Consider the following 15424-nt stretch of genomic DNA (forward strand, 5'->3'; position numbering starts at 1 on the left):
TTTTTATCATATCACTTTATTATATGACCTTTGGTGTAACGTTACATCTTATCTAAATACATGTTATCCTATCAAATCATGTTCAAGTTTACAATATGAAGAAGACAAAGAGATACGATAAATATTATATACAAGTCCCATGTGGGTTATTAAATAGAATTTTTGAAGTTTTGATATTCCTATTAAATACTTTCTTTTTACATTTTACACAGAGTTCACATTTAAGCATCTTTCCATTGTAGCAGACAAATATTATACTAGGTACAGGAAATGATGCACTAGGAATGTATTTCTGTATTGGAGGTTACCATCTACAAAAAGGTGATGGAAAATCTTCTACTTAATATTAGTATTGAGTCTGAGAGGTGTAGTTTAGCTGCCATCTGTTTCTTGTGATTCCTTGCCATTATTTTCTTGGCTTTACGCCATGTTGATTTGATTATATGGATGGCATCCTCTGGGAACCCCAAAAGTAATGCCAGTGCGCAAATAAAAAAAATTTGGCCCCAAAAGTTGCCTTCATTATAAAGTGGTCAGGAAGGTCGAACTAATAATCAAATACATACAGTATGGAATACCAAACAGTAGATTCTTCATTTTTGTTCTTTCACATCTTTGACCTTGGAATTGGCATTGGCATTGTGTGATATCAGTATATGTTTTCCAATACATTTTCTCTAAATCCACGGTATACATTTGCTTATTTCCTGGCTGCTTTATACAATTGACAGCATGGTTGACAACTTTTCTTTCGTGGCTGAAAATTGATGCACGCAGATGTCATCCATATAATCAAATCAATGTGGCCATACTAAACATCTTAAGTATTCCATCTTCTTATAGCTTAGGCCACACTAATTTGATATTGGGGTTGTTTGATGTAAAAAAAATCCCATGTTCAACACCAAAACAGAGCTTGAGGGTAAAGTTTGCACCTTGTTACACACAGTTTCTAAATGTATCCAGATTCAAGTTTTTCTCCCAGTCCTCTATATTCACAGCTTCCTCTACCTAAATGTGTATTTTGCTACTGCTTTATACTCAGAGAACCAAGGAAATGACTTAGTGTGGCCTTCTGTAGGTTTCTTCAGGTAAGGTCTGCAGACATCCATGAAATACTAAATATACAGAACACTAGAATTCTCCCTCCTACTCCTGCTTGGCTACCATTACCTAAGTCAAACCTCCAAAGTTTAGAATGTGTTCGAATGTTAAAACATTGTGATTAGACATTTAAAAACATTGAGTGTTCCTTATCAAGGACATGCCCAGTTGTCCAGTCATTGCAGAATCTGATGTGACATCTGATGCAAAACAAATGGATTACAGCACACTGCTTCACATGATTGCTCTTTTGCATGGACATGGATGTACATGTGTTCATGTCATATATATATAACATACAGAAACCCTGGAGAAAGTAGAAGGTGGGCTGAAACCATGCAGCAATAATGCTTCAGTACAGTTCATACAGTCGGGTGCCACACGCTCCTTCAATGAAGCATTCCAGACACGGGATCATCACCTTGCAGGCAAATGTCCTCCTCATTTGGTTCCTGGAAGGTCTGTGAAGCACTAGGGTGACAAGAAGTTCAACATTTTTTTTATCAGCTTGTTCACAAACAAATGCATGTCTCTCCCAGTGACCTCAGCTACAGATGAAGTGGGGTATGTATTCTTGAATGCCCTCTCAGTGGTCTTCCTAATTCCTTCAACACTGCACCTCTGTGTCCCTCTGTATGTTCCTTACACCTGTGTCACCATGCACCTTTTCTAGCCCTCTGCATTTCTCTGCGAGTTCCTTAGACCCCTGAGTCACAGTGCATGCTCCCTTAACCTCTCTGTGTCACCCTGTGCCATCTCTAGACCTCTGTATCTCTCTGCATCTTTAGAATGTCCATCTGATCAAGGATGAAGCTGACCGTGTGCTGTCTGATCTGCCCAATGTGTGACTGCAGGAGCTTGATTCTGTCATGCGCACTCGCCAGCTCCGTCTGCAGCATCTTGTTCTCAGAAGCCAGCTTTGCCCGGGCCTGCATGGGAACATTATAGGAATCATTGTCAATCAGAGATGGTGTAATCTGTTGTTCTGCACCAAGGGGCGGTTATGCTGGCTTTACACTTACCGATACAGATACTGATATATCAGCCCTTACCCATACTGTTTTGCAACCCTTCCAGCACCAAAGATGCATGTATGGCAACACTGCATTGCTTATATTGGAAAATGAAAATGCAGAAGCACAGACACACAGACAGACGAGCCAAATACAAGTAATTTGGTAACAGGCTGTCATGAAATATAAAATTCCAGACCATGCCATGGCCCATAAATACTTACACAGGTATGTTCACATTTGACATTTGGCATGTGTATCCTACTTGCTCCAGCATCATTACTTGTATGTGCAGTTGCACATGTTATGAAACGTGAGACAGGTAACAAAAAAGCCAGATCTGTTCAGCCTAGACCTAAGCTGAAGCCGCTGTGCAAGTGTACATAGTCCTTAATGGTGTACTTGTGCCCTTTGGAAAATCTCTATACTCAGACTTCTCTTAAGTACATGCCAGCTAACAATCTGCAGAATTTTCTAGATTGTAGGTAAAATCCTGTGGTGTATGAGTAGCTCAGGGACAGAAATGAAAATTTCATGCAGCAAAACACAGTTTGCGATTGAGAATGTCTAAGAAGAAGAAGCTAAATTAGCCCTTCTGAAATTACAGCATATAGGGCTGATTAGCTAGGTGTCATTCAGACAAAATAATGTAAGATGTCCTTCCCTGGAAAATTCACAATTAACTCTAGTTCTTAACATTGTTAAAGCATTATGATGATATCTATTTTTAACCACCAGATGATTATAATTTTTGGCCCTAATAAGTTTTATTTCAAGTCGTTTCACAGAATGTATTAACTCGCCAGTATTCATTGGCACTCATTACATATAATTGACAGCTTTCATGCATTGGTGCATTGCATATAAGAAGACGTTGGCAGTCATTAAATGTGAATTGCAGTAAAAGACTAATTAGGATCCTACATCATCTCGTTAAGAATCAGCAAGAAGACCTTTACATTCTCCTGCCTTCTTGAAAATAATGGAACCTTTAACTAAGTACACCTGTCCTTGGTACTGAAAATATAGCTGTAAGCTTCCTGTAATTTCTCGCCCCTTTTTAGATTTTTGGCCATTTCAAATTGCTTTCATAGAATGAGCAAATCAACTTTGAAGTATTGAGCGTGGTCCGTACGTGGGACAACTATGGCACTCATTACATATAATTGACGGTTTTCATGCAGTTATGCATTGGATTGACCAACCACAAGGTTGGCATATAAAAAGACATTGCCAGTAATTCTATGTGAATCACAGTAAAAGATTAGTTAGGATCTCTAAGAATCACCAAGAAGACCTTGACATTCTATTATATTCTTAAAACTAAGTACACCTGTCCTTGGTACTGAAAATAAAGCTGTAAACTTTCCTGTCATTTCTCACCCATTTTCTAATTTTTGGCCCTAATAAGGTTCATTTCAAGTTTCTTTCACAGAATGTACTTATCAACTCTCCAGTATTCAGTGTGGTCTCTATAACATTATATTATGGCACCCAGTGGAATTATGAGAGTTGATGTTAGATGTTCAGTGTTATGTCCAATCTACTACCATGTACATGATTGTATATTGCTGTCGGTTCTTACCTCCTCAGACTGCCTCAGCCTGTCCCTCAGGCTGCTGACATCCTCATCCACAAACACCTCATCGTCATTGTACTCCAGGTTCAAGTTGACGGAGGAGGCGCTGTCCATGAGGGAGATGCCGCTGTCCTTGACGGTCTGCGTGGACTGGTGAACGGAGGCGAGGTGCCGAAGTCTGGACGACTGTCTCCTTCTCTCCGTGCCCCTCGGGGACGGCTGTTCATCTGCAGAGGTTGCTGAATAAAGTGGAACAATCACAGATGACAAACCCACATTGAATGTGGTAGTTTTTAGAGCTTGAAATATACAGTAATGCATGAAAACATAACTAGAGGGTCATTCTTTCACCTTGACAAATGAAGGGCAATGAGATTATAGACGGAACCTCCTTGGTCATGACTTCAATAATGAGCAGTCAGGAGGCCAATTTGTGTTTTTCATGAATTATCAAACAAAAAATCCAACAGACCTCTGGATGTGTCTGTGTCCTGTAATAGGGAGGTGTTGGAGGACTGCGGACCGGAGGAGACGCTGCCCCGTGGCCGACACTCCACCACCACCAGCTCCTTGCAGTGCTTGTGGCAGCTGATGGCGCAGTCCCGGCACTTCCAGCCCTGCTTGATCAGTCCCCATAGCTGACCAACAGCAGAAAACATTCGTTATACAAAGGACCTGCACATTAACAATCAGCCTGCTAAGGCAGCCAAATTAGTACTGGTTATTGGGTAAGGCAGCAAGGAGAGGGTTGATATGTTAATGTATGCCAAATTATATTTTATTTTTAGTATACACTCACTGGATCTAGTTCAAGATGACCTGTTGCTGCACCTTGTCATTCTTAGGCTACAATGATCTATTGTAGTTATTACTTTTTCCTTTTAGGTAACAGCTGGCTCTTAGTAAATACGTACATCACAATAATAAATATATACAACATATCAGGCAACATAAAAACATAACAATCTTTATACACAGTCAGCTCCATGTTTTTGAAGTAGGTATTATGGTAGAAGAAATCAGACCAGACTGCACAATGGTGTTAGATGAGTGGCAAAGCCTCATCCTGCCATGAGGTCTTCATTAATCAAATACAATTAATTCTCTACAGCTGGATAAAAATTGATTTCGTAAATTTACTCAAAAATTAATCATTACAATGTTCACACAAGGGAACTTACTTGACTTTACTTTACTTTGGCCGAGTTCCAGCTCTAACCACAACAGATGAATTTTCAACAATGAACAATCATGATGATGATGATTATGACGTGTTCCCGAACATTCTGCTCTGGTCATATTAATGTCAGATTGTACTTATAAACATCTCGGTATATTTTGACTATGCGTACAATGCTGTGTTAGTTCTGACTGAAGGCTAGAGAAGTAAACAGTAACATGAGACTGCTCTGAAGTTCATTCATGCACCTTATATGCTACAGGCTACATTTGTTCCTGATACAACATGTACCATGTAACTCAAGACCATTGCAACATGATGCAGGCAGGAAGTAAACTTCACAGGCTACAATGTTCTATTCATCTTGCTAGATGTAAAGAGCTATTGTTGGGGCACCCTTCTTCCTAGTGAAGATGCTGTTAAAAATTGAGAACATAGATGCTCGATGTAAAAAAAATTGCAGAAGATGACCTTCCCCAAGAGAGTTCTCTCCAGGGATACTGGGCAGGCATTTAGCCAGGCATGGGTCATGGTGTCATTTGGATGGTTTTTCTTAGAATAACAAGAAATTGGATGCACTTATACTGGGGAGCAGATCCTCTGACAAGCATGAAATTGTGATTGACCAGCAATGCCACTAGGTCATTTGTCATCACAGTCTTCTACTGTGATCTCTCTGACAGTAATTTTGCCCCCCAAGATAGCTTAGGCTTGGGTCACATTTCCAAACCGGGCCGGCCGGGCAGTTTTCGGCAGCGAAAGAATGATATAAAAGACATCAAAATACACAAAATGTCAAAATACGATTCATGGACATGATTTTGTGTGTTTCATGCTATATATTTTAATTTTTCGTTAAAACATCCTGGACGGGCCCCGATTTGGAAATGTGACCTTAGCCTTAGGATACACCATTTAACTTAAAATTCTTGAAAACTCTGCATAATGGAAGGCGGATGCTCTGGACCCCCCTACAATAGTGGCATCTATATCACTTTCTGCAACTCACCAAGAATTTGGACCCCCTATGATAAAATCCTAGCTAAAAGGCTGATACTGGGCTTGCTGAGGAATACCCGGGTGCAGTCTTGGCAGACATACTGACGTGGTCCACAGTTGTGCATGGGCTTACCCCGTCCCTGCAGGGTCATTAGATGATGATGATTTGAAAAATATAATCAAATCAACATAGCTTAACTAATAACAAAGAGTTTGACGTACCAGGCCTGAGCAGTGCTCGCAGTAGGTGGGTTTGAAGTAGGTGGTTTCCACAAAGTCGTGTCTGAAGCCGCATGACAGGGCATGGCAGTTGGCTCGGATGAAGTACATCTTCATCTCCTCCTTGCTAATCATGCCATCTCTGGAACATACATGTACGTGTTTGTCTGTTTGCTTAGACCCTAGTGGCACAAAGGGCAGCAAGTTTCTTTGCTGTGTCACACTGCCCGAAAACAAGAATTTCTGGCAATTTTTGGTTTCTTATACTACCGTGGAACTTGACATGTCCGGGTCGTATAAACGAATTTCTAGCCACGGTGTGTCCGGTGCCGAATATCCCCAATCATTGCCGGACATGGCCATGTCCGGTAGTTCGCGGTACCCGCACACTGCGTGTCTTGAGAAGTGGTTCAGTGAATGGGTAGTGTGTATTCAAGTGATAATTGCTCTCAATGTTTTTTAAAAGAGAATGGTACTGAAAACAGTATAAAAGTATCCATAGAATAAAGAAACGAAAAACTTCTTTCTCTGTATCTTATTTCTTGCATTAACAAACCTTATGATCCTGATAATTTAACATTTTAACGTGTGTATATTCAACTTACGGTACCGCAGAGTGACTTTAGAAATTTCAAAGTTTGCTCATGCTGCATGAATTATAAGATATTACAGTGCAAAAAAATGTTTGACAGTTGAACATGTCTATTTCGTAACATTCTGTTCTGTTTGCTTGTTTACTGATCGTGCCGGGAAAAGGCGCGTTACTGGTTCTGAACACGCACGTTCCAATTCTGTAAATAATGTCCGATACGGAAGTAGCATCCTACAGTTAATTTGCAAGTTTGTTCAACTTTTGGGATTGAGATACCCATGGATGAAAATCTACACGCTACAGTATTTTGGAAAGAAACAAACGTTAATAAACTGCTATTTCCCCTGAACGCACCTACCCCCCCCCCCCCCCCAATACACATGCAATGTTTTGTTCTGAATACATGGCGTCGGTACGCGATCGCGACACGCCTGACCTACTGGCTACAAAATTCCCGCCACCCCCCAAAAAAGAAAAATGCATACACATATTGAAACTAAATGTACAGGTTGATGTTATGGTACCGTTCTGACTGTTTAGCTATCCGGCCAGACACAGGGTGTGGTTAAATGATTATTCTATTTGTTTGAAGGATTTCTGCAAACAAAAAAAATTTCTATCAAAGCCTATGGAGCTTAGTAAAACATAAGAACTTCTGTGATAGGTTTATTTCTGATATATAACGATACAAGACAAGCTCATGTTAGTGGACTAGAAAATAAGACATACAAATAGTATGTAATAAAGATTTTCAAGATACATAAAGGAGGTTAAAAGGAGCCTAAGGGTGGGTCCTCTTGGTTTATATAAACAGAAAACACGCACGCGTGACGCATAGGGTAGATAATTGAATGTGTTCTTTGTTAGGATATGCAGGAAAGTAATACATGTATGTATAGAAGCATTGTACGACAAACAAATGTCATTTTTTGTGGCAGGGAAGTTGATAACTATGCACGTCGGGGCCCTTGATTCGTAACGTTTTTATGCTTTGTGATAATGCTAGTTGAACCAAGGAGGTTTATATAGTTCACTATTGTTGTAGGATAGAGTAAACGCTACGTTTATTATCAAAGTGATGTCTGAAACCGTAAACAATTACAGCTGCACTTTGCCACCTAATACCGTGTGGGTATTGTTTGACTAGCTGTATTGTTTGACTGTCTGCGAATTGCGACCATGTGACAATAAGCTGAATTCTGAGCTTACTTTGTCCGTTTATATGCAAATACGCATAAATCGCAGCCAATTGTATTCCACATAGCAGTTGGGTAGACCAATCAGCAAACGTGTTACGATTTTCAAATCTTTCAATCCCATCTTTCAGTTGGCATTCAGAGATGACCTTGTTTCCGTAAAGTAGTGCTTTCACCCAGCTCCTATCCCGATAGCAAAATGTTTGTATGCACGCCAGACGGCCCCACGGCCAGTGAACAACGAGAGCTTGGAAATACTCTACGTTAAGATCGGACACCATCTTGCTGTGGAATTGCATCCAACTACCAACGCCATGGGACCTAGTTCTGTTTAGAAGGGTGACAACCGGTGCACCGAAGAGCCCAGCTGTTGTTTTGTGTAGTTTGAGTTTCAGCAAGAAAGGTCTTTGTCACTACGTCGAACGCGAGAAGGGCTAGCTGCTGCCGTTTCACGATGGACTGAATACTACTGTTATGCGAACTTTACAAGCCCGTGTTCCTGACTAGCATCGGTTTGTGTAGAAGACCGCCGGCGCCTGGACAACAGAATTTGTGAGAGCAGGAATGCAGAATTCAAGATATCTACAGGAGTTTATGTTATCAAATTGGAAGCGGCTATACAGTTAGTTGGGAGACTGCTTATGAAAATAGCGAAGACCCGGATGCTAGTGACCTATGGCAGCAGACCGACATATATTTGAAAGCGAAAAGAGCGACGAAGCCCACCAGGAGCAGTCCAAAATAGTTAAAAATAAAACAAAAAACAAAGTTAATTCACATTTTGAAAGAATAAAGGAAACTTATACAAAGCTACATAGGAAGGGGGTAATCCTAGGTCGGCAGTTGTGGTAAAACAACACTGTTTTTAATGACAAAGGGTGTAATGGTCGAGGTAGATAATTAGGTGATAATTGCCCGGTAATTTATGCAAGGAGCATCCGTGCGGTTCGGCACAAGTCTCGGGTGTCCGGGCATATAGAGAAGTCTTACGGTTAAATGCGCGGTCAAGAATGGGTCATGGACACGTACCGGACACGAAATGGTTCGTTTCCGTGCATCCTCGGGTGTGCCAATTGCCCGGACAGGCAGTGTGCCCGGTTCGATACGTACCGTGAATGTCCGAACATTTCGGGTTTCTGGGTGCATGCCCAGGAGTTTCCACCACGTAAACTCTGCTTTTCAAGCAGTGTCAGTTACGTTGTATACTTTCATACCCTAGTACTTCAACTAACGTTAGAGAAAGGAGCCCAAACCGAGATGAACTGTCCAGGATTGATTGAACCGGAATCTCCCAGTTACCAACTACATGTAACTGGAACCAGGAGCTCAACTATGAGGCTGCTACCAGTTGAGCTAGAGACATCCTGGAGCATACACATACAAAATAGAACTGTTCCACTCTTGTCTTCGTCTTCTTTGTTTGTGCTAATCCATCACGTTTTGGAATATCTACACTGCTCCAGGAACAGAAGACCATGGACTTACTGCATCCTGTGGACCACTGGTAATACGCACAAACCCTTGATGCTGGCATCCAGTGGCACTTGCCAGACCATTATATACAGGTACTTGTGACAGACATGCAAATTTTCTCTTGGGATGTACGGTAATAGGGCTTCTCATGTGCACATTTGACCCCCTCCTGATTTGAGATGCAGTCTCGGTAATAGCAGGAATATGAGTGGGAACGGTAAGAAACTGGGCACAATCAAAGCTGACGAACAATGAAAAAAAAAAAATGATACACGCAACACAGCCCAAAGAAAGGTTACGTGGATTTCAAGGTTACATTCTACTACTGTCTTATTCTGTCATCAAAGCAATTTTGATTGCTTGGACCACTAGTATGTGCATATTTATTTACTACTTCTAATAATAAATGGCATCCCTGGAGGAAAGTCTTTCTTTTTGCTGTCTTTCATTACTAAAGTCTTTCTTTTTGCTGTCTTTCATTACTAATATTTTATGTTAATTCTGTACAGAAACAACACTACCTAGTCATCTCCTAGTCCTATAGCGCCCAGAAGAAAGAACCAATTTGAGAAGCAAATTTCAAACAGCTACATCTGGATTTTGTGGAAGGTTTGTGGCACCGTGGACAAACCCAATGAAAATGTAACAAAGTTTGAATTCTAATCCGTCAAGAGGGATTTTTGGCCTAAATTTTTGTCCAACACAGGACAAAGAGACATTTCTGACACCTAGAGGTCAGGATGATAAGAACTGCCCCAGATGGCCCATCCAAAGTAGTATTCTTCTTCGTCTTCCTCCGGCATTAGAATTATCTGGGCAACAAGCATTTAGAAGGTAATTTTGACAGTTTGAACACATTCAGACACAATCATCCACAACCCTTGAAGTCTGAAAGCATCCTAATACTAGTAATAGGCCCCTTTTGAACGGTTACGAAAGGTCTCAACAGCCATTCATTTCCACAGTTTTGGGGCAGTGGTTCAAAATGGACATGGTGTTGCTCCGTCAAAGTACGTCATCTTCAAAAATGGTCTTGTTAGGTCAGGTTTCTGGAGGAGAATGTTTGAACTAGGTGTCACCAGAAGTTTTTAGTTTGGTGTTTCCCACAAGCCTTTTATGCAACAATGTGAGGGAATAATGAGATATTGTTGTAACAATGCACACACACAACAATGTGAGGGAATAATGAGATATTGTTGTAACAATGCACACACACAGCAAACCTTTACCATTAAATTTAATCACAGCAAACCCTTTACGTTTTACTTTGGCAACAGGGTAACACATATTAGCCATCAGCTCCTGACATCTAAATGTGGGAGACCAAACTGCGATGAAGTCCTTCCAAGTATTGTAGGGCAGGGCTTTTGTCAGGTAAAAAATTTTCCTGACATTTCAGTTTTGTTAAAGGTCTGCAAGGACATGATTTTATCAAATATCAAAGGTTTAACAATGGAAGCAAGGAGGTTGTGATGCCAAATAGTAATTACTCAAGCAACTAGATATTTTGAAAATGGTGAGATGTTTCAGATAACATCAGTTATCTTTTGTCAGTAAAACTGAAGAGATCTTATTACCTGGATGTCTAACCTTCAATCAAGGAGGCTATATGGTGGAAGCAAACAGCTTTACCCACATATCAGGAGCTGATGGCTTTTACATCTACTCTCCAAGCAGATGAGCTAGACAATGATTAATGGTCGAGTCTATGCCTTCAATTCTCAGCTGACAGAGAATGGAGGGAGTACCGACTGTCAGATGATTTTCCACCTCAACATCTGCTTGAAGATCAGATACATCCTGCTGCCAGTGTTGTTATCAATTAATGTTTCAACCAAGCCATTACCTCCCCATCAAGCTCTTTTCCCCTGGAAATCACGGTTACAGTATTAATGGCAAGTTGTGAGGTGTTCTCAATACTTGGTGCGATTTGGACAATTGTACTTAGTAGAAAGTGCACCAGAGGACTGGCCAATTGAAAACTGTGCAGTTACTGTATTGTTGTGCAGGGTACGATTTTCCTGTTGTGCGCCTGATGTTGGCTTGCGTAGTTGAAAAGAAAATCATGTTTGAAGAACCCTGCATGGCAATACTACAGTTTCAAATGGCTCCTGTTACACGTTCGTGAACAACTTTCTCCCAAATGGCATTGTTTGAATCCCACCAAGTATTGAAAATGCCCCCAGCACTGCATGTGGCATGATTTCTGAACAAAAGGAGTTAGATGGGAATGGTAAGTGTTGAAGTTGGGATACATACACATGCTTAACCTCATCAAATGTCTTCAACTGCCTTGCAAAGCTGGAGTGGAGAGAAGTCAAAATAGTCTGCCTGGCTTTGGAGGAAAATGCTTCAATTTTTTCATTGCAAAAATTTACGATTTGAGATGGTGATCTGAAGAGATTTGATCCATCAATTGTGAGCTTTCTGTGAAATAATTACGGAAGAAAAAAAATCAGCATTTTAAAAAGGCTGTATATTGATACCCACACCAGGAAATTATTCATCTTTGAAAAAATTTATGATCTGGCATGATGATCTGAAGATGATTGATTAAAACCTATGAATCAAGGGTGCACTTTATGTGAAATAATCAGATATTTGAAAACCTTAAAGGCTTTGTATCATCATTTTAAGAAAAACTGAGAAGCTGACATCCACACCAGGAAACTATTCATCATCGATCTATGATTTGTGCATTGCATAACTTGGCTTTACTGGTTGATTGGCTGGCTGGTTCATTAGTTGACTCATCAACTTATCAATCTGCATGAAAAGTTTGATGAGCATGTGATTGTTTCATGCCTTAACTTTTATTGTTTTTTATTGGCCTGCACATTAATTGGTTTATTTGATTGATTAATTAACGAAGTTGATTCCTTCATCGATTATAATTTTTTCATGGTAAATGTATGTGATTATTCCAGATGATTCAGGTGATTTTGTGATGTTTAAATATATTTCTTGCTTCTTTTTATTGATAGATAGAAATTATTATGAGATAAAAAATACCACCACTCACTGGTCTGCATCCAAGATCCCAAAGGAGTCGATGAAGGGGAAATTTCCTGCGATGGAGTCAAACTCCTGGTGAGAGATGTACCCGTCTCTGTCATGGTCATAGTTTTTGTAGACAGCCTGAAAAAACAAAAAGAAATGCAAGATTATTCAAACTTCATGTATTTGCATCGTTAAGCATAAATCAGCTACTGAGGAAGCCACATTGGCAAAATCAGTCTGGGTGACAGGCTAAATAAAAGTTGTAAACGGGAACTATGATGCTCCATATGTCTTGCTGAGGGATGATTGTGGTGCAAAAGATGTCAGCTGAGGATTGAAGCCCCTTTACTATATGATCTTAAGTTATATCATAGGGATAGGTGTAGATTATAACTTTCCAGAACAATCTTTTTCCTTTCGCATTTTATAAATAGGATTTGTAATATAAGAAATATAACATTACATTGTAAAAGGCAGTAACATTGTTCTAAAGGATGTTACATGTAGGTTGTGTCAAACGTGCGTCGATGAAGGTTAGACATCCAGGACAATAAGATACGCCAAAAAGCAGTTACTCAAGCAACTGGATATGATTTCGGAAACGGTGAGACGTCTTAACTAGTCTTAACTTGTCTTACCTTTCTGGCTTTTGGACTATTGAAATTTGTCCTCCTCCTCTCTTTGCATATTAATTCATGGTTAGGATAAACCTGTTCTTCAACTATATCTCTTTTAGATAATTATCAAATCACAGCTAGGATACAAAAACCTCTCCAACAAGATCTCTTCAGTGTCACTGATGAAAACTAGTGGATGCAAGTTGAAACATCTCACTGTTTCCCAAATCATATCCAGCTGCATGAGTAACTGCTTTTTGGCATGTGTCAAATGTGTCAACATATCAAGTTGATACATATATAACAACAGATTTCAATGGACTCAATGCCACAGACAGATTTGTATATATCTTTATATGCCACAACTCCCAACATGCAAGGGAAGGCAGATAAAAGACTGCTTTATTATTAGAAAGAATACCAGAACTCATGATTAGCCCAACTCGATTGTAACACTATATCAAAGACTTATATTAGCCCTTATTGTTATGTTAATTAGGATGTTAAGCTTTATTCTATACATCTATTAATGTACTTTGTGTAATTGTTGTTACCATACATTGTACCATGTACAATTGCCGTGCAAATAAAGTTCTATAACAGTTTCCATTTCATGTCAACCAAAGAACGAACAAGCTCAACAAAAAAGTAACAATTGGCAGATTTCCTTCTTTGAGGTTTATACAGGTTTCGAGATCATAATGCATTGAATTGAACTGAAGGCAACCGTCATATATTCCAATTATCATTAAGTCAAGAGACTTGCATTTACAAAGTCAATTGTTAAGTCAACAAAACTTCTGTCAAGAACCTGTCTTTTTCCTAAACTAGGTATATGCAGTTTATTCCTTTTGGTGTCACAAAGCAGCATTTACTGGTGCTACATTGACAATAGTATAGTGGATTACTGTGAAACAGGGTCACCTCATTGCTTTTCTGTTAAACTGGTACCTCTTGTGTGTATTCTCATCTATATTTATGATGGCAGTGTTTGGCTATTATGTTTGGTGCCCTAAATCATTTCCTTTTCAGTTCAGAGCACTGATCCGTTGACCACAAAAAGTGTCACAAAACAGGTGTATGCCTGTGTACAAAATAACTGCATTTTTAAAGTGTGTCACAGATCAGCAAGAGTTCTTCTAAGTTTATAAAGTCAGCGCACGACTTTTGGCTGAATTCATTGACCAACAGAGGGTTGCCAAATTTCATAATCATCAGAGAGTCTGGCATGTTTTTTGCCTGCCAATTTACAGTATTAGTTATGATAGCACTAAGATTGGTGACCTGCAGGCATTGAGAGATTTCTAAAATTGTGCAGTCCTTGAGAGGCTCTGTCCATATTGCTGCTGAAAATGCTGCTGCTGCATCTTTTCCTCCCCCCCCCCCCGTTTCCCCTTCAACAAGAAAGAAAACTAAAACTGCACTATCATGGGTCTCACTAACCCAATAATGCAAAAGGAACACTACAGTGTGGCCTTGTAAATATTCTACATCACCAATTCTGTTTTGTTTTGCTTTGTTCTGAGCACCTTTCTCAGAAGCCTCACCAACCCCACGAGTCGTACCAAGCTATGCATTCTGGATGTGCAGCTACAGGCTTTGCTCAGTATCAAATATTGCAGACAGACAGATATAGATGAATCCCTGCCAACTCCTAATCACAACATCCCTACCTCCACCATGGCATGGACGTGTTTCTTCAGCGTGTCCGAGTCCAGTGTTGGAGTGATCCCCGAGGCCCAGTCAGCGAACACTGGCTTCTCACTTGGGATAGGCGTCGGAGGCTACAGACACAAACCACAGGTTAAGGGCTACTTAAACCTAGACGAGAATTGGGTTGGGTGAGACAGATGAAAGACAAGGTTTAAAGTCACTCAACTGATCAAACAATGTGAGATCTTAAGTATGTTTAACCATATGCTGCAAGATGTTAGGGAAGTTTTGATCTGAAAGCTTGTTATATGTGCTGAAAATATCAAAAGCTGCATTTAGCAAGTGTGCCCTTGTGAAATTGGTGTGTAATTCTGCCTGGATTGGTGCTGCATTGATGCTGGACTGATCTGGCACATTTGGTATTGATGCTACCTCAGTCAAGATCCCTTCGTAATTAAGCATCAAAATTTCTCTTATGCATTGACCGTCAATCATTACTTTATCATTCACAGTAGCAAAGTACTTCTGCCAGTCACACCAAATTAATCCCCTGCCCTCATGCCTCCAGTCAAAGCACTACAGTGTGTCTCCTCACGCAATGTGCAATTACCATGATACCAGACTACAGCAGCATCAAAGGACAGCATTACACACCACTTTCCTCTTTTCCAAGGACTAGAAGTTTGATAGGCATGACTGCAATATGTGTCCTTCAAGTGAATTTTGAAGCTGGTGTTATGCTGAAGGGCGGTTATACTTGGCCATATATATAGATACAGAAGCTGCTGTGTAAAACCGA

The 15424-nt window shown here is 40.1% G+C and overlaps 1 protein-coding gene across 8 annotated transcripts in view; it reads right to left on the reverse strand.

Annotated features, from left to right (window-relative positions):
• The window catches only part of LOC118426905 (ras guanyl-releasing protein 3-like), a 56687-nt gene continuing 41263 nt past the window's right edge, over window positions 1-15424 (reverse strand). For 5 of the 8 annotated variants that reach the window (XM_035836504.1, XM_035836523.1, XM_035836514.1 and 2 more), the window contains 8 exons: window positions 14646-14756; window positions 12378-12493; window positions 11615-11656; window positions 6098-6236; window positions 4169-4334; window positions 3703-3935; window positions 1869-2033; window positions 1-1575 (listed from right to left, as the gene is read on the reverse strand). In XM_035836504.1, the coding sequence (XP_035692397.1) occupies window positions 1546-1575; window positions 1869-2033; window positions 3703-3935; window positions 4169-4334; window positions 6098-6236; window positions 11615-11656; window positions 12378-12493; window positions 14646-14756 (1002 nt within the window). In that variant the 3' untranslated portion in view covers window positions 1-1545. Of the gene's footprint in view, window positions 2034-3702; window positions 3936-4168; window positions 4335-6097; window positions 6237-11614; window positions 11657-12377; window positions 12494-14645; window positions 14757-15424 lie in introns of all 8 variants that reach the window. The other 3 variants (XM_035836555.1, XM_035836532.1, XM_035836546.1) reach the window with 3 other exon arrangements.

This window comes from Branchiostoma floridae, chromosome 1 (genome assembly GCF_000003815.2).
Source record: "Branchiostoma floridae strain S238N-H82 chromosome 1, Bfl_VNyyK, whole genome shotgun sequence".
Lineage (NCBI taxonomy): Eukaryota > Metazoa > Chordata > Leptocardii > Amphioxiformes > Branchiostomatidae > Branchiostoma > Branchiostoma floridae.